Source organism: Ascaphus truei, chromosome 3, assembly GCF_040206685.1.
Source record: "Ascaphus truei isolate aAscTru1 chromosome 3, aAscTru1.hap1, whole genome shotgun sequence".
In the NCBI taxonomy this organism is placed as follows: Eukaryota; Metazoa; Chordata; class Amphibia; order Anura; family Ascaphidae; genus Ascaphus; species Ascaphus truei.
Genome location: NC_134485.1, coordinates 177566723 through 177587676, shown reverse-complemented (window position 1 = coordinate 177587676; position 20954 = coordinate 177566723). Strand labels below are relative to the sequence as shown.

Genomic DNA, 20954 nt, shown 5'->3' with positions numbered 1-20954 from the left:
ACTTATAATAGACAATGGAAAACCATCTTTAACATTGTCAACAAACATTGGCATGTTCTCTTAGAGGACACGGATCTACGGGGAGTCTTGAACCCCAGACCAACTATGGTCAGCAGAAGATCTACTAACATCAGGGATCTTCTAGTCCATAGCCATCTTGAACCCATCACTTCAGGCACTTGGCTAGACAAAAGATCTCCGGGTAACTATAAGTGCAAGGGGTGCCGTGCATGTCAGTACGCTCAGGTCACCAAAACCTTTGGTAATTGGGATGATAGTAAAACCTTTAAAATACGGAATTTTGTGAACTGCAGAACTACTGGGGTGATCTACCAAGCAGTGTGCACATGCGGCAAGAAATATGTGGGGAAAACAAGTCGGCAGCTGAGACGTAGGGTCCTAGAACACATAGGGACCATACGCAATAAAACTGACACCCCACTTGCCAAACACGTTAACACTGCACATGGAGGTGACATTTCCAACTTACGTTTTAAGGGCATATACCAACTCCCAGAAACAATCAGAAGGGGGTGACTGGGACAGAGAACTCCTCAAAAACGAGGCAAAGTGGATTTATACCCTAGGAACTCTATCCGCAGGGTTTAAATAAGGGATTTATGTTTGCCGCATTTATTGGTTAGAATATTTTTTATACCTTATGCCACTTTTGACATCACGATAAGACCATATGTACTCATACTGCCAGGATCTGATAACCATGGGGTGTAAGTGTGATATTCACTTTGGCTCCAGCATTTGGGCTGTAACACCCCTTATACACCATAGCCTATACTGTATCCACTCCATATCCCAGCATTATGTACTGGCACATTTACAGCTAGGTACTATCTCTCTGTTCCGTATCACCATGTGCCTCTTGGATGGCATATGTTTATAGATTTATTGATATATTTGTAAACATATTTACCCCTGATGGTATATGCCTCCATTCTACCATTTAGTGTCTATTGCATACAATCACTCGCTTATCCGTCTCGGCAACCCTTCATTTGCTGCCTTACTGTTCTGAATTTACTCAGGTTCTATCAGGAAGCCAGCCAGAACTTTCACACAAATAAATAGCAACACAAACACATGTTTTATTACTAACACATATACTTAACTTAGCGCCACTGTTGCCAAGGCTACGCTCGCCTATTTAAATGTTCGGCTACCATAGAGGCGGGGCCACCTTGAGAAAGCGTCAGTGCGACGCGAAACGGCCGTCGGTGGTGGCCACTCCTCTGTGACGTCAGCACATGTGTCAGTGCGGTGGCGTCTAGCGTAGCCCCGTGGCAGCCTTCACAGGGCTGAGCTATATCTAGGCTTGCTGCTATATGAGATATACTTCTCTCCACCCGGCTAGCTAACGTTATGTGGTGTTCATGAATACACCACGCCGGGTGGAATCTCTGTAGATATAATCCGATTGATGCAGTGTTCATAACGCATTCTGGTCTCATCCACTCAGGTACTATCTATCTTGGTACTTTTACATGTTTGAGTGTATTGGAGACCATATCCGCTGCACCCACACTGCACATATGCACAGTATATACCCAGCGACCTGTATAGATCTCCATTACATTAAATGTGGAATAGTGTATATATTCAGGTCAACTGATAAGTCTGATTGCCTGATACCCTTTGAACTGTGTCCACTTCCCTGAGCAACCTGGGTGACACTACTTATATATACATACCCTATACATAGGTCACTATTACCAACTGGTTTTCGGGTATCTTTTTAAACACCTACTGACATATTAGCAATATACCCAGATACCTGCTTATCCCTACTGTACTATTTGTGCTGTTTCCACGGAGGACCCTGAGAAGCAGCTTACAGTTTAGCTTGTATTATACATTTGTTTCACTGCTTCCACATAGGCTTAGGCTATCTATGGCACTAACTAGATACTGTTAGTGCGCCTTGTGGGAGACCTTGTGTATACTTAACCCATTAGGGTGTCTAAGGCTCCCACTTTGAAGCCTCTTTTCCCTAGCTACACAGTAGCTTTAGTGTTCATTTTTAATACCCTGCGTCGCCTTTAAGGACCTTTTTATTTCATTTATTTTGTTTACCCTTAAGATTTGAGTACTATTTCTAGGTATACCAACCTCTGGAAATATTTAGTATGTGAGTTTGAGATACTGTGCACTGATCACTCACTACTAACTCCACCGTGTACTCTCTTAGAGTAACCATTCAATCAGTTGTGGTTATATATACAGCTGTCTGTCCGGTACATCATTGACAGACATGAGACTGGTTCCAACATATATACCACACTGAGGCACAAGCTATCCATCTATCTTTGCATGTGCCAGTTATTACAAGGTCCCTCATATCCATATTGCAACCAGTCTGGTACACTGGACTGGAAGGTATTTAGTTTAATATTCTTTTTAATAGTCTTGTACATACTGAAGCAGACTATTTAATCAGCCGCGGTCCTTCTCTGGCAACAATTTGTAACAAATGCATAACTGAATGCTAATTACAGACAAAACTGTTCTGCTGAGGTACTATCAGGGTCACCAGCATCTGTGTATATTTTATCTGTATCTATATATCCGGGTCACACACGGGACCATACATTAGCACTTATTCTAAACGCTTATTTTGATGTATGTACTTGAAATGGGTACTGATAGCTTCTGCCTCTTTCAGGGCCGCTGTTGCTTGTGTCGGAGCATTTTATGAGAAGATGGGTAGGATGCTGGGAAGCTCCTTTCCTGAAACCGTGAATAACCTCTTAAAGTCACTGAAAAGTGCTGAGGTAAGATGCACAATTAGATGGCCTTCTAAAAACTTCTCGAGTTTATGATCCCAGTTTCTACGAATATCTAGAGCACGGGTGGCCAACTCCATTCATCAATGGCCATCAACAGGCCAGGTTTTCAGGATATCCCTGCTTCAGCACAGGTGGCTGCCATTCTAACGGAGCAACTGATTGATCACTGATGTGATGAAGCTGGGATAGCCTGAAAACCTGACCTGTTGGTGAACATTGAGTATTGAAGTTGGCCACTCCTGCTCTAGAGCCTTGGTAAGAAGAAGTTAATGAAAATTGAACACAAAATCATATAAGCAGGGTGACGGGTCTCGATGCATGAATAATACAATTTATTTATGAAGCTTTCAACATTTCGGTCCTCCCTTAGGACATTTCTCAAGAGCAGTCATATCGTAACAGCTGTTTTTGGCTTTTTACAAGTACCTCTGATGTAGCTGGAGTACGCGGAACAGTGTGTTTGCAAGTCATGTGCTCATAGTCATCTTTCCAAAGATGCCATCACACTCCGTTATTGGTTAAGCAGTGATCTGAAACATATCTAACCTCTGGAAATCATCAGTCTAGTGAAGGTGTCTCCAGGATGGTGCGACTAAACTATGATCAACTCGACTGCATGCGGTTTTCAATGTAAAATATATATGTATGTATGTATGTATGTATGTATGTATGTATATGTGATAAAAAATCACTGGCACTCCAATAGAAATTCAATAATGAATAGGTGCATGTCCCATATAAATAATAAAAGTATACATTACCGCATAGCAGCAAAAAGGAGACGGCACTCAGGTGAATGAAAAATGAATGTATTAAATACAGCACATAACTCCAAGTTATACTCCAAGTTATGTGCTGTATTTAATACATTCATTTTCATTCACCTGAGTGCTGTCTCCTTTTTGCTGCTATGCGGTAATGTGTGTATATATATATACTGGACACCTAACAAGCTCCTATTGAACCCCCAAAATAACCACACCATATATATAAGCATATGAGTGTCACAGAGGAGTGCTACTGAGCATGGCAATATATATTTAAAACCAGAGACAGAACATAAAACACAGACAAAGCTCAGTTTTAGCACATCTAGTGAAACACATACACGGTACATACATACATACATACATACACTGAAAATAACATCAAAATAGAGTTCCACATAAATTTGCTATATTCAGTTTGGTATAAAGTAGCTATTTTCTTTTATTTAAAACCTAGTGTTAAGTAACTTTTTTAATTTTTTTATTTATGATTTATAGTCGCTGCAATTATCTATCTTTACTTCCTTTTAGACAGAAGGGCGAATGCAACTGTATAAAGCTTAAGTTGTCCTACGTTATCTGGTATTGTGACTGTTCTCTTGTGCCGTTTAAGTCGCAGGGTCGCAGTGAAATCCTAATGAGTTTGCAGAAGGTCCTTGGCGGTCTCGGAGGGGCTGCATCTTCCAGCCACAGAGACATCTACAAGAACGCTCGTTCCCTTCTGACTGACAGGTCCATGGCTGTACGATGTGCTGTAGCCAAGGTGAGTAACCACTGTGTAATGTGAATAAGAACTGCATGAAGCTACAAAACAAATAATATACTGTGTAGACCAGTGGTTTTAAACCTTTTTTTGGTTGGGGAACCCCAGAATTCGATTTTGAAATTCTGAAGAACCCCAACCCTCGCCCCCATTCTCTCGTCGCTCCCGTCTCTCTCCCCCACCCCCTTACCCCTGTCTCTTTCCTCCGCCACACACTCTCCCCTCCCCCCTCACTCTACCCCTCTTGCACACACATACACTCCCCCACTCGCTTACACACACTCCCCCACTCGCTTACACATACACTCCCCCTTCTCGCTTACACACAAACTCCTCCTCTCGCTTACACACACACAACTCCCCCTCTCGCTTACACACACACAAACTCCCCCTCTCGCTTACACACACACAAACTCCCCCTCTCGCTTACACACACACAAACTCCCCCTCTCGCTTACACACACACAAACTCCCCCTCTCGCTTACACACACACAAACTCCCCCTCTCGCTTACACACACACAAACTCCCCCTCTCGCTTACACACACACAAACTCCCCCTCTCGCTTACACACACACACAAACTCCCCCTCTCGCTTACACACACACACAAACTCCCCCTCTCGCTTACACACACACACAAACTCCCCCTCTCGCTTACACACACACAAACTCCCCCTCTCGCTTACACACACACAAACTCCCCCTCTCGCTTACACACACACACAAACTCCCCCTCTCGCTTACACACACACACAAACTCCCCCACTCTCTTACTCTTACACACACAGTCCACCACTCTCTTACACACACACACTCCCCCACTCTTACACACACTCCCCCACACTTACACACACATTCCCCTACTTGCTTACACACACATTCCCCCACTTGCTTACACACACATTCCCCCACTTGCTTACACACACATTCCCCCACTTGCTTACACACACATTCCCCCACTTGCTTACACACACATTCCCCCACTTGCTTACACACACATTCCCCCACTTGCTTACACACACACACACATTCCCCCACTTGCTTACACACACACACACATTCCCCCACTTGCTTACACACACACACACATTCCCCCACTTGCTTACACACACACACATTCCCCCATTTGCTTACACACACACACACACACACACATTCCCTCACTTGCTTACACACACACATTCCCCCACTTGCTTACACACACACACTCCCCCATTCGCTTACATATACACACACTCCCCCATTCGCTTACATATACACACACACACACCCCCACTCGCTTACACACACACTCCCTCACTCGCATACACAAACTCCCCCTCTCGTCCTCTGTTGCTCGACTGCTAAAACTCTGACTCAGGCCCTCATTCTCTCCCGTCTTGATTACTGTAACCTCCTGCTGTCCGGCCTTCCTGCCTCTCACCTGTCTCCCCTACAATCTATCCTAAATGCTGCTGCCAGAATCACTCTACTCTTTCCTAGATCTGTCTCAGCATCTCCCCTCCTGAAATCCCTCTCCTGGCTTCCAATCAAATCCCGCATCTCACACTCCATTCTTCTCCTCACGTTTAAAGCTTTACACTCTTCTGCCCCTCCTTACATCTCAGCCCTAATTTCTCGCTATGCACCACCCCGACTCTTGCGTTCTGCTCAAGGATGTCTTCTTTCTACCCCCTTTTTATCTAAAGCCCTCTCCCGCCTTAAACATTTTTCACTGACTGCCCCACACCTCTGGAATGCCCTTCCCCTCAGTACCCGACTAGCACCCTCTCTATCCACCTTTAAGACCCACCTTAAGACACACTTGCTTAAAGAAGCATACGAATAGCACTGTGAACATTCTGAACACATGATACATAAAGCTTGGCCCCCTGCAGACGCACATACCAGAACTCCCTCCTACTGTCTCTGTACGTTCTCCCTACCTACCAATTAGATTGTAAGCTCCTCGGGGCAGGGACTCCTCTTCCTTAATGTTATGTTTGTCTAAAGCACTTATTCCCATGATCTGTTATTTATATTATCTGTTATTTATTCGATTACCACATGTATTACTACTGTGAAGCGCTATGTACATTAATGGCGCTATATAAATAAAGACATACAATACAATACACACACTCCCCCACTCGCATACACCCACACACTCCCCCACTCGCATTCACACACACACACACACTCCCCCACTCGCTTACACACACACTTCCCCACTCGCATACACACACTCCCCCACTCGCTTACACATACACTCCCCCACTCGCTTACACATACACTCCCCCACTCGCTTACACATACACTCCCCCACTCGCTTACACATACACTCCCCCACTCGCTTACACACAAACTCCCCCTCTCGCTTACACACAAACTCCCCCTCTCGCTTACACACAAACTCCCCCACTCGCTTACGCACACACTCCCCCACTCGCTTACGCACACACTCCCCCACTCGCTTACGCACACACTCCCCCACTCGCTTACGCACACACTCCCCCACTCGCTTACGCACACACTCCCCCACTCGCTTACGCACACACTCCCCCACTCGCTTACGCACACACTCCCCCACTCGCTTACGCACACACTCCCCCACTCGCTTACGCACACACTCCCCCACTCGCTTACGCACACACTCCCCCACTCGCTTACGCACACACTCCCCCACTCGCTTACGCACACACTCCCCCACTCGCTTACGCACACACTCCCCCACTTGCTTACGCACACACTCCCCCACTTGCTTACGCACACACTCCCCCACTTGCTTACACAAACCCCCACTCTCTTACACACACAAACACACACACTCCCCCTCTCGCTTACACACACACTCCCACACACACACTCCCCCACTCGCATACACACACACTCCCCCTCTCGCTTACACACACACTCCCACACACACACTCCCCCACTCGCATACACACACACTCCCCCACTCGCATACACACTCCCCCACTCGCTTACACACACACACACACACTCCCCAACTTGCTTACACACACTCCCCCACTCGCTTATACACCCACATACTCCCCCACTCGCATACACCCACATACTCCCCCACTCGCATACACCCACACACTCCCCCACTCGCATACACACACAGTCCCCCACTCGCATACACCCACACACTCCCCCACTCGCATACACACACAGTCCCCCACTCGCATACACCCACATACTCCCCCACTCGCATACTCCCCCACTCGCATACACCCGCATACTCCCCCACTCGCATACACCCGCATACTCCCCCACTCGCATACACCCACATACTCCCCCACTCGCATACACCCACACACTCCCCCACTCGCATACACCCACACACTCCCCCACACGCATACACCCACACACTCCCCCACACGCATACACCCACACACTCCCCCACTCGCATACACCCACACACTCCCCCACTCGCATACACCCACACACTCCCCCACTCGCATACACCCACACACTCCCCCGCTCGCTTACACACACACTCCCCCATTCGCTTACGCACACACTGCCCCATGCGCTTACACACACACATTCCCCCATTCGCTTACACACACACATTCCCCCATTCGCTTACACACACACACTCCGCAGCTCGCTAACATTCCCCACTCGCTTACACACATTCCTCCACTTGCATACACACACACTCCCCCTCTCTCTTATACACACACCCCCCACTTGCTTACACACACTCCCCCACTCGCTCACACACACACTCCCCCACTTGCTCACATACACACACACCCCCACTCGCTCACACACTCCCCCACTTGCTCACATACACACACACAACCACTCGCTCACACACACTCCCCCACTCGCATACACACACTCTCCCCCTCTCGCTTACACACACATGGCGGCTGTGGAACTTGCTTACACACACACTCCCCAACTCGCTTACACACACTCACTCCCCAACTCGCTTACACACACACACTCCCCCATTCGCTACACACACTCCTCCACTCGCTTACACACACTCCCCCACTCGCTTACACACACACACACACACTCCCCCACTCGCTTATACACCCACATACTCCCCCACTTGCTTATACACCCACATACTCCCCCACTCGCTTATACACCCACATACTCCCCCACTCGCTTATACACCCACATACTCCCCCACTCGCTTATACACCCACATACTCCCCCACTCGCTTATACACCCACATACTCCCCCACTCGCTTATACACTCACATACTCCCCCACTCGCTTATACACCCACACACTCCCCCACTCGCTTATACACCCACACACTCCCCCACTCGCTTACACACCCACACACTCCCCCACTCGCTTACACACCCACATACTCCCCCACTTGCTTATACACCCACATACTCCCCCACTCGCTTATACACCCACATACTCCCCCACTCGCTTATACACCCACACACTCCCCCACTCGCTTATACACCCACATACTCCCCCACTCGCTTATACACCCACATACTCCCCCACTCGCTTATACACCCACATACTCCCCCACTCGCTTACACACCCACAAACTCCCCCATTTGCTTACACACACACACTCACCCACTCGCTTACACATACACACACACTCCCCCCACACTCCACACACACTCCGCAACTCGCTAACATTCCTCACTCGCTTGCTCACACACTCACTCCCCCACTTGCTCACACACCCACTCCCCCAGCCGCTCACACACATTCCTTCACTTGCATACACACACACTCACCCTCTCTCTTATACACACACTCCCCCACTCGCTTATACACACACCTACACTCCCCTACTCTTACACACACACTCCCCCACTTGCTTACACACACACTCCCCCACTTGCTTACACACATTCCCCCACTTGCTTACACACACACCCCACTCTCTTACACACACACACACTCCACAACTCGCTTACACACACACACTCCCCAACTTCGCTTATACACACTCCCCCACTCGCTTACACACACACACACACTCCCCCAATCGCTTACACACACACACACTCCCCCGCTCGCTTACACACACACACTCCCCAACTCGCTTACACACACACTCCCCCATTACACACACTCCCCCATTACACACACTCCCCCACTCGCTTATACAACCACATACTCCCCCACTCGCATACAACCACATACTCCCCCACTCGCATACACCCACACACTCCCCCACTCGCTTATACACACACACACACACACTCCCCCACTCGCTTATACACCCACATACTCCCCCACTTGCTTATACACCCACATACTCCCCCACTCGCTTATACACCCACATACTCCCCCACTCGCTTATACACCCACATACTCCCCCACTCGCTTATACACCCACATACTCCCCCACTCGCTTATACACCCACATACTCCCCCACTCGCTTATACACTCACATACTCCCCCACTCGCTTATACACCCACATACTCCCCCACTCGCTTATACACCCACACACTCCCCCACTCGCTTACACACCCACACACTCCCCCACTCGCTTACACACCCACATACTCCCCCACTTGCTTATACACCCACATACTCCCCCACTCGCTTATACACCCACATACTCCCCCACTCGCTTATACACCCACACACTCCCCCACTCGCTTACACACCCACACACTCCCCCACTCGCTTACACACCCACACACTCCCCCACTCGCTTACACACCCACATACTCCCCCACTCGCTTATACACCCACATACTCCCCCACTCGCTTATACACCCACATACTCCCCCACTCTCATACACACACACACACTCCCCTACTCGCATACACCCACAAACTCCCCCACTCGCTTACACACACACACACACACTCCCCCACTCGCTTACACACACACTCCCCCACTCGCTTACACACACACACTCCCCCATGTGCTTACACACACATTCCCCCATTCGCTTACACACACACTCCCCCATTCGCTTACACACACACTCCCCCACTCGCTTACACACACACACTCCCCCCACTCGCTGACACACACTCCCCCACTTGCTTATACAAACACACACACTCTGCAACTCGCTAACATTCCCCACTCGCTTACACACACACTCCCCCACTCGCATACACACACACACTCCCTCTCTCGCTTACACACACACACTCTTTGACACATGCTCTAACACTGACACACAGAGACTGACACACCCCTCTCTCTCTCTCTTTGAGGGAGCTGCGTGCTCTTGCCTGATCCTTCCTCTCCCCCCTGTCAGCAGGAAGTTGACACGACTTCCGACACAGGGAGAGGAAGGATAGCAGTGACCGTGTGGCTGCTGCTGAGCTCCATAGCCGCCGGGTCCTTGCTATGTGGGGGTTCCGCCGCGGGGCCCTGGGACAGCATAGGAGAGTTCTCCCAGCTCTAACCCCCATGGCGGCTGTGGAACCCCTGAGGGGTGCTCGCGAACCCCGGGGTTCCACGAAACCCTGGTTGATAATCACTGGTGTAGACAATCATGCAAAGCAATACTAAATGGATATTATTGTGTTTGCTTGATAACATAACTAATGAACTTCCAAATGGGTAGTCAATCTTTTTATGATTTTCTGATGATGCTTGTAGCTTTATCTCAAATTTGTAGCAAATGACCATTTTGTGCTGGTGAAAAAGCAGTATTTTATTCAGATTTAAATAGCAATTGTAGAACGAAAGTAATTATACATGTACAGGCAGTCCTCGGTTATCCAACGGAATCCGTTCTGGAAGTAGCGTTGGATTGTAAAACCGTTGTAAAGTGAGTCCCATGTTAATCAGTGGCGGTGAGCGTTGGATAACGCATTCAGGCATCGGATAACGCATTCTGGCTTAAAAAACCGGCCCTTAGGGTTGCATTGTAAAGCGTTGGATATTCCATTTGTTGCAAAAGAGAAACGTTGGATAACAAAGACTACCTGCATATTGTTGCATTTAAGCTTAAGATCTGAGAGGTATCTTCGTAATTTCTGAAGAAAGAACCAACATACTAAAGACACTATTGGATATAATTGTTCAACACTATGTCAGATATTATACCTATCGCAATTATTCACGTGGGTTAGATTTTTTAATTTAGTACTAAACCATATATGCCAGAGACTTCAACATCGGTGTGCTTTGAAGCTTATCAAATAAGCCTCATAGTCTTCTACTACTTTACTTTTAGAGAATATTCAATTTTCACATTTGTTGTAAAGGTGCCTTTTTTTTTTTTCATTAAAAACTCAGTAAAATTCTTTAAGGCTTAAGTGTACTGATCATTAAAACTGAATTTGAGCACAAAAAAGGTATTTGAGACTTATTTATGCTCCTCCTCTATGGATGGGGTTGATCAGGAACAGATTTATGAAGTGGCTATATAGAAATGCTCAACATTTTAAATGTAACCCTTTCGCTGCCTGTGGAGCTTGCCTAGTATTGCAGTTTATGCCGTATTGAGTTAATACGAGTTGAGTGTGTTTTGGTATGTGTGTGTGTCTCTGCAGTTTTGTGGGTTTACAGGGGGCATTGCTGTGTGTGTTTGTGGGTGTACAGGAGGGGGGACTGCAGAGTGTGTTTCCGTATAGAGGGGGGTTGCAGAGTGTGTTTGTGTGTATAGGGGGGGCTGCTGTGTGTGTGTGTGTGTGTGTGTGTGTGTGTGTGTATTTATAAAGGGTGGTTGTGTGTATGTACAATTTTCTTTTAATAAACTTGCAGTAAAAACATAAGAATGTAGATGATCATGCTGATAAAAATCAATATGACTACAAAAGTGTCCTATCTTTTTTTATGAAAAATGTAAAGAAAACATAATTAGCCTACATTTAGCCTATAATAGTAATAATCCCCTCAGAACATGGTATTACTGGCCAATAATGCCCTGTCTGGGTTAAAGTCCCTTGTCTGCGCCTCGGGCCTTCAACTCTTCAAGCCAGGGAATTATTGGCCAGTAATGCCCTGTTCTTCGGAGATTATTACTTAAGTAATGTTTTTTTTTCGCAGTGCCTGCTGGAGCTGCAGACCGAGGCCGTTTTCATGTGGACAGCCGAGCTGGAGAACGTAGCAACACTTTGTTTTAAGGCCTTAGAAGGCTCCAACTATGGAGTGAGAGTCGCAGTTTCTAAACTCTTGGGAACGGTTATGGCCACGGCATTAATGCCAAAGCAAGCAACAGGTAGGTTTACAGCAGCTCGGTTTCATTCATTAGGACTCGTACAGAAGGTGGGTGGGAATAACCAAAATCCCCAGTCAGTAACCAGCAAAGTACTTCTAGTAAAATTCCAGTGGTCAAGGAGAAATCTCTCAGAAATTCATTATTGTAGAGTCTTGCCATGTGCGGCTTAATAACAAAGCATCAAACTTCTTCTTGGATTAGGAAACCCAGCAGTAAAGCCAGAGTCCAATGAGGGATGAAGACACTATTAGTGTAAATCCCTAGACAGCTGTCCTTGCACATCTCTATTTCTCTACAAGAGCTCCATTCCTAATGCCATCGTCAATGACCTGTACATTTCAAGTTAGATTTTTTTTTTTAATTTGTTTTGTTTTACTTTTTATCTTATTCACTAAAGTCATGCGACAGAATGTTAAGAGGGCCACGTTAGAGGAGGTGTTGGAACTTATGGCCACAGGATTTCTGCGGGGAGGCTCCGGATTCCTTAAGAGTGGAGGAGAAATGTTGAAAGGCGGAGGATCAATCAGTCGAGAAGTGAGAGTTGGCGTTACACAGGTTTGTTCTGCAATATGTATAAACCTATAAGCAGCCGTACATAGCCTAGAAAGAAAAAAATAGCCATTAACATCTTGTGTGTATTATTTTCTACTTCTGTACAACAATGAAGCAGAGTTTTATTTTTTTAGCATTTTTGGAAATGAAAAATACAACTTTGGCTAGTAACAGTGTCAACAATAAATCATTTTGAAAACAATGTGATTGGGTAGTCCCTGCCATGAAAAACTTACATGGCTGCACATACATGAATTCTCAAATGTTAAGAGATGGTTAATACATCCTACAAAGTGATAACCCTGGAGTTCTATAATACCATTATCAACTCTGAATTCTACTACCGAACTTTACTCAAGGTACCTGTTCTGTAAGTGAGGGCAGTAATAGTGTGGATGTATTAGAAAGCAAGACGTACATTGTAATTCTTTGCTAAAATATCCTTAAAAGTCTAAATAATGGAAGCAGGCTTCTAAACTAGTCATTTTTGAGGTGTGTGTTTTTGTTTTGCTTCGTCTCCCAAGCCTTGCACCACATCTCCAAATAATTGCTTTTACCATTCATTTAGTGATTGAAACCTGCATTGTGGTTTCCCTGGCATCAGTTTAATTTAGTACAGTAATAGTAATGAATATTTTTATTGTTCATTCTGCTCTTACGTTGACCTGTACACACAGGGACCCTTCAACCAGTTCTCCATATCTGACAACATTTTGGAGTGGAAAGGTTACACGTGCGTGCGTGTGTGCTTGCGTGCGTGTGTGTGTGTGTGTGTGTGTCGTAGCCCGAGAGGCAGATGGTGTCTCGGGCTACAATCCGGAGGTTCCCTCAGCTGGCGGTGGGCATTTAAAGCCGTACCACGACACAGTTATAAAGAAACGTTTATGTGATTTCTATTTAATCCATCTTTTAAGTGGGCATTGTCTTCCCCCCTACTTTTTATAATAAATCCAATTTTTCTGGTAATGCCCTAGGATTGTGCGCTGTTTCTTTTGTTTTATATATATATATATATATATATATATATATATATATATATATATATATATATATATATATATATATACACAAATGTTATCAAAGGTTTGTAAAATATTAAAATACATGTTAAATATTTAAATGAATTTTTATATATATATATATATATATATATATATATATATATATAAAATTCATTTAAATATTTAACATGTATTTTAATATTTTACAAACCTTTGATAACATTTGTATTTAAATACATATTTAAGCCACCTTAAGTTACAAGTGTTTTCAGTTTGAAAAAACTGCATTTAGCTGCCTAAGCAACTAGTAGTATGAAATTAGCAGGAGCAGAGAGTCTTAAGGGCCACGTGAAGGCTCTTTGCGGGCCCCATTTGACCTATGGGCAGGCAGTTGAAGAGCCTGGCTGTACACACAATGAAACCAAGCCAATGCATTTCTCTACCAAAGAGCTTGACCTAATTTTAGTACACACCACAGAAAGTAATTTGTTTGAGATCACATGAAGCTTACACTAGATCTTTCACTAGGGGATCACCTGTCCTCGTGTCCACCACAGAGGTGACACTCGCCAGTAATTTGTAACTACTTCAAACATGACTTCCATGCAATGAGGACACAAGGGAGAGATCTCGGCCATCAACAAAGAAAAACACAATCGTACTGTGCATACTGTCAGTTCATTAGGTCACTTTTATGGGATGCTCATTGGGTTTGCAGTAAACTAAAATCCCACGTGATGCTAAGGTTTATTACAAAATAATGTCTCTCCTTCATGTTTGTTTTAGCTACTCTTGTTCTACATGCAGAATTGTCACCACATTCTACAATAATATGCTAGATCACGGGTACACAAACTTCTGGTGCTGCCCCCCCCCCTCTACCTTTTTGCTGCGGGGTCATGTGACCCTGATGCTGCGTTGCCATGACGGGCGTCGAATGACGCAGTGGGGTCATGTGATGTCACATGCCATGGCTGAGTTGAGTTGCAGAGGCCTTGCGCGGTCCCCCGGCATTTAATTTAAATGCCTTGGGGAAGAGTGTGGGACCTCTGCAACCGCCTGCGCCCCACCAGAAAAATCTTGTGCACCCCTGCACTAGACAGTGAAGAAAACCAAAATGGCCTTTTGACTGGTCACATTATTGCAAGCTTTTTCTATTGGTAAAGAATGGTGTTGTGAATAATAATGGAATCAAATCTTGTTCAATTTGTTAGCTTTGTTTTGTCATTTAAGTACTGGTTTATTGGGAATTGTAACCATGGGTTGATACCACTTTTACTGACCGTTTATAGATCTTTAATGCATGTTGGCTGCTCACTATCCCATTAAACTAGGCTTTTTATATGGAATTGAAAGACCTAAATGGCCCAGATTACTAAACGGTGCTTAGCCTTGATGTATTAATTTGACTGGGCCTGACGGTGCACTAAAATGTGTGTCCGCTGTGTAGAGCATTGTGCAGGTTTTGCATCTTGCGTCTTGGCATGGTTTCGTCCCGCATTCAGTTGTGCTGCTGAATACCTACCCACATCTATACTATATTAGTGAAAGCACTGTATGCCTGCATGCCTGCCTGGATGTCCGGTGTCCCTAGGGGAAATCTCATTGGTCCCTTGGTTCGCCCCCGCACACCTCTCATTGGCCTGAGGCGGAGTGACGGGCCAAAGGGGACACACACAGGGACACACACTCTCCCCCGTCAGTTGGACCGCAGCTCACCTTCCACACCCCCCCCCTCCTCTCCCGGTGCCCCTCCTCTCCCGGTGCCTCTCACTCTCTCCCCCCTCCCCACCTCACCCAAATCCCCACGCTCCGCAACATCCCCAGCCGCACCCTCACCGTGCGCCGCGGAGGAAGCGCGGCCCTCCTGCTCAGCAGCAAACTCCAGGCTCCTCCCCCCTCGCGGGCCGGGCCTCCTGCTCTCCCCCTCACGTGCGCCGCTACCGGAGACGGGAAGCGCGGCGCGAGACTCCCCCTCACGTGCGCCGCTACCGGACGGAGGGGAAGCGCGGCGCGAGACTCCCCCTCACGTGCGCCGCTACCGGACGGAGGGGAAGCGCGGCGCGGGACTCCCCCTCACGTGCGCCGCTACCGGAGAGGGGAAGCGCGGGGCGGGACTCCCCCTCACGTGCGCCGCTACCGGACGGAGGGGAAGCGCGGCGCGGGTCTCCTGCCACTCTTGCCCCCCCCCCCCCCCCAGCTTCCCGAACTCACCTCCTGCCCCAGCCAGATGCCACGGGGTCAAGGTAAGTCACCCACCGTCTCCCACCCACGCACTGTCACCCAGTCACCCACACACTCACCCACCCACCCAGTCACTTTCACCCACCCAGTCACCCACCCACTCACTCAGTCAGTCACTCAGTCACCCACTCACTCAGTCACCCACCCACTCACTTAGTCACCCACCCACTCACTCAGTCACTCAGTCACCCACCCACTCAGTCACCCACCCACTCAGTCACCCACCCACACACCCACCCAGTCACTTTTACCCAGTCACCCACCCACTCACTCAGTCACCCACCCACTCAGTCAGTCACCCACCCACTCAGTCACCCACCCACTCAGTCACCCACCCACACACCCACCCAGTCACTTTTACCCAGTCACCCACCCACTCACTCAGTCACCCACCCACTCAGTCAGTCACCCACACACTCAGTCACCCACACACTCACTCAGTCACCCACCCACTCACTCAGTCACCCACCCACACACCCACCCAGTCACTTTTACCCAGTCACCCACCCACTCAGTCAGTCACCCACCCACTCAGTCACCCACCCACCCACTCAGTCACCCACCCATTCAGTCAGTCACCCACCCATTCAGTCAGTCAGTCACCCACTCACCCACCCAGTCAGTCACCCACCCATTCAGTCACCCACTCACCCACCCAGTCAGTCACCCAGTCAGTCACCCACTCACCCACCCAGTCACCCATTCACCCACCCAGTCAGTCTCCCACTCACCCACCCAGTCAGTCTCCCACTCACCCACCCAGTCAGTCTCCCACTCACCCACCCAGTCAGTCTCCCACTCACCCACCCAGTCAGTCACCCATCCACCGACCCAACTCACCCACCCAACCACCGACCCAAAGTCACCCACCCACCGACCCAAAGTCAAACCGACCAAAAGTCACCCACCCACTCAGTCACCCACCCACCCACTCAGTCAGGTGTCACCCACCCACCCAGTCACCCACACACTCAGTCAACTCAGTCACCCACCTAGCTGTCAAGGGGGGGGGGGAAGCCTAACCCTGTCGTACGCCCCCCCAAAATTACATCCCGGGCAACGCCGGGTCTCTCAGCTAGTCATTTATATTAACTCCCACTCCACACACACCTTTTGTAAAGCACTGTATACACTGTGGGCTCTCCATTCATTTATATTCATACAGATTCACACACACACTCTTACATCACTAACTTTCAGGAGCCATTTAACACCTCTAGCCATAAATCACATCCACACACGGGGGAGGGACGAGCACAGATAACATTCCTAGAGACACTGTTTTTAAGTATACCCTTTGCTTGCTTCATTCATTGTAACATCGCCGGAAGAAGAGATCAGTGTATCTCGAAAGCTCGCACAGATAAAAGCATTTCGTTAGCCACAGAACGGTATCGTCTATTTATTTTTTGATTATTGAAGCTCGGCTAACACGGTACTGATACCTCTACATATATAATATATATATATATATTTAATATTTTTATTTTTTACAGTCCATGTAATGCTTCTTAAAACTGTTTCTATTTAATAACATCCTTTTAAAGTGACTTGTTTACTTGACTTTTCTGTTGGTCACAGGCGTACGTGATTTTTGTCACGACACTAGGAGGCGAGTGGCTGGAGCGCAATTTTGCCACGTTCCTGTCTCACGTGCTTGACCTGCTCTCACACCCCCGTGCCACCCAGACGCATGTGGAGGCCGTGTACTCCCGGAGGTGCGTGTCCTTTATCCTGAGAGCCACCGTGGGCAGCCTACTAGGGGAGAAAGCCCAAAACGCAGCGGCTAAGGAGATCTGCCAGGCCATCAGTAAGCAGATGAAATCCGTGGGTAAGATGATTGTGTTTATTTTTTATTTTATCGTCCTGTTTTTGTTGAGGTTTTCAAGGTATAACAAAAGAGGGAGGGGGGGATGTAAAGGTAAGGATACATAAATAATGAGGGAATGGAGTGAGGAGTTGGGGTTGGGAGGGGTACAGCAGTTTAATGTTATAGCGCTCAAGTAAAGACATCAGCAAGTATAACTTTTTTATGGAGTGTAAACAGTCTATTTATGTGGAAGGCAATCCTGAGAGTCGTCAAGGAGGACACACACCTCATCGCCCAGGTAGGATGAATAAGGGGGGAAAAGTCTCTAGTTACAAGGATGATTGTGTGCTTTAAATCATTTTTTTTGTTTGTCTTCCTCTGTATCAATAAACTGCAAGTACAAATATAGGATAAGTATTTGTCATCCTAAATTAGCATAGGTTGAACTTGATGGATATGTCTTTTTCAACCTCCTCTACTATGTATGTAACTATGTAAAAAAAAAGTACAACAATCAAAGGCTGAAATATGATTTGCCTTTTTGCCACTTGAATTTAAGAATTGGGGATACGTACAATGTAGTTTCTGTGTTCTCAATTGCCCATAAATGCAGATTTACTGAAAGCTGCTAAGATTTTAGGTACAATCGTTCTCAATTAACATGCTATTTTTTTTTTTTTTTAACAACATAACAATGAAATTGTCTCCTTTAAAGAATTGTTGCCATGATTATTTGAAAGGGAAGGGGAGGGTTAATTCCCACTTGTGATGCTAACCAGGAGTAGGCAATGTTTGATCATGATATAAAAATATAATAATATAAACATCTTCATAGCATAGGACAGTTCATAAGACTCAGGATTCCAGATAGTCCAATGTTAAACACACTCCCATAGATTATGCCACTAGCCATATAGGTAAGTCTTATGTGGTGGTCTAGGTAACCGTGTGTGGGACTGATCACATAAATGAAGTAAATGGATTACTCACTGCTGACCTTGGGGATATCCTGGTCCTGTCCTGCGTGCTCCTACCAAGGAACAATTGAAGAGAGTACAGGGAAAACGGCGGTGCATCTGCTGCTGCTGCTGAAGATTGGAAACCACAAACTGCAAACCACAAAATATAAGAGATATATCGATGACCTGATCCTCATTTGGGACGGTACTATTGATATGTTAGGTACATTCATCGATATACTCAACACCAATCAGTTTAATCTGAACTTTACATTTGAAAATCACCCCACAAGTATAAATTATTTAGATGTACATTTATATATTGATTTATCCTGTACCATCCAGATGGAGGTGTACAGGAAAATCAATTCACGGAATACTTTTTTGAGATTTGACAGCAGTCATCCAAGGCCATTAATAAAAGGCATTCCAAAAAGTCAATATATGAGACTTAGAAGAATTTGTTCTTCGGATGAGACATTCATTGACCACTCTAGGAGCCTGACTGAGAGATTTAAACAACGTGGGTATGATGAACTAACTCTAAAAAATGCTTTTGAATCTGCATTAAAATCAAATAGGGATTGTCTTATTGCTAATTGTGGGGCTAAAACAATTAAAAAGACGGCTAAAAGGAATTTGAATCAAAACACAAATGACTTGGGAACCCCTTTTTTCATAACTAAATATAGCACACAAGCACAACAAATTAAGAGCATCATAAGCAGACATTGGAATATTTTACACCTTGACAATGATTTGATCCCGTTTATCAAACAGGGTCCAAGAACAGTGTTTACGAAAGCAAAAACACTTGGAAATTATCTTTCCCCCAGTCTCTTTACTCCCAATGTTCAAACTACTACATTGATAAAAACAAAAGGCTTTTTCAGGTGTGGCCAATGTAAGATCTGCAAATATGCAAGGCCAGCCAAAAACATTGAAGTTCACAGATTAAAAAAACCCTATGAGATCAGTACTTTCATAAATTGCAATACACAATTTGTAGTTTATTATATTTGGTGTAAATGCTCTAAGGGATACATTGGCAGGACAATAAGACCATTAAAACAGCGAATAATGGAACACGTGAGATACATCAGAATCAAAGACATACAACATCCAGTGTCAAGACATTTTGTAGAATGTCCCCAGGGCGGGCTATTAAATTTCAAATTCATGGCAATTGAGTATGTAGAAATGTTAAAAAGAGGGGGTGACAGGCTAAACATCTTAAATAAACGTGAGATGTATTGGATGTTTCAATTTAATACCAGGACCCCTCAAGGGCTCAATGTAGACTGGGAACTGCAGCATTTTTTATAAAGAGGGTAAAAGAATGACTTAAGTAAAGAGTCTGTGATTATAAAAGACACAAGTTTGGAATACGTGCAATATTGTTTGATCCAATTATACCTAATATTGAAAGTTACACCACGGTATAATGAGTTTATCAAATTGATTATTTTAATCAAATGATATTCAAGGCTAAGTGTCCTTATTTCAAGAATACAAATGTATTGAAATTAATTCCTTATCTTAGCTTAAACTTGTAAATTGTACTGCACCTAGATCCGTGTTTGATGGTACAATCATTTTTGATCTTCTTGTAACCATATAGTCCATAGGACCCTATCCTGCTAAACTACAATGTCATTTTGAATATCATTATGTTTAACTAGAAAGATTTAGCATGATCTAGATATCATGCATATGTGGCAATTATTCCTAACTTAGGTTCTAACTGTATATATTTTCTTTGTGTACTGTGAGGGTAATACACAGCAATTTGTGTGTTTTTATGTACTACTCCACTATAGTGTTTATAGTGGTTTTTTAATTGTCTTACTTCATTATATGGATCATTGTTCCTTTATATATTGTAGTGTTGAACAGTGCTAGACATACTGATTTAATGTGTCTTGAGCG

At 45.8% G+C, this 20954-nt stretch overlaps 1 protein-coding gene and 1 pseudogene across 4 annotated transcripts in view; one reads left to right on the top strand and one right to left on the bottom strand.

Moving 5' to 3' along the window:
* LOC142489271 (HEAT repeat-containing protein 5B-like) overlaps positions 1-20954 on the top strand; it is a 45680-nt gene that overhangs the window by 9632 nt on the left and 15094 nt on the right. Inside the window, exons 6-9 of one of the 4 annotated variants that reach the window (XM_075589743.1) lie at positions 2678-2786; positions 4182-4331; positions 12857-13014; positions 17838-17975. In XM_075589743.1, the coding sequence (XP_075445858.1) occupies positions 2678-2786; positions 4182-4331; positions 12857-12889 (292 nt within the window). In that variant the 3' untranslated portion in view covers positions 12890-13014; positions 17838-17975. Of the gene's footprint in view, positions 1-2677; positions 2787-3171; positions 3428-4181; positions 4332-12856; positions 13015-17837; positions 17976-20954 lie in introns of those variants that run through there. The other 3 variants (XM_075589744.1, XM_075589745.1, XM_075589742.1) reach the window with 3 other exon arrangements.
* The window catches only part of LOC142489270 (uncharacterized), a 67497-nt pseudogene continuing 59308 nt past the window's right edge, over positions 12766-20954 (bottom strand).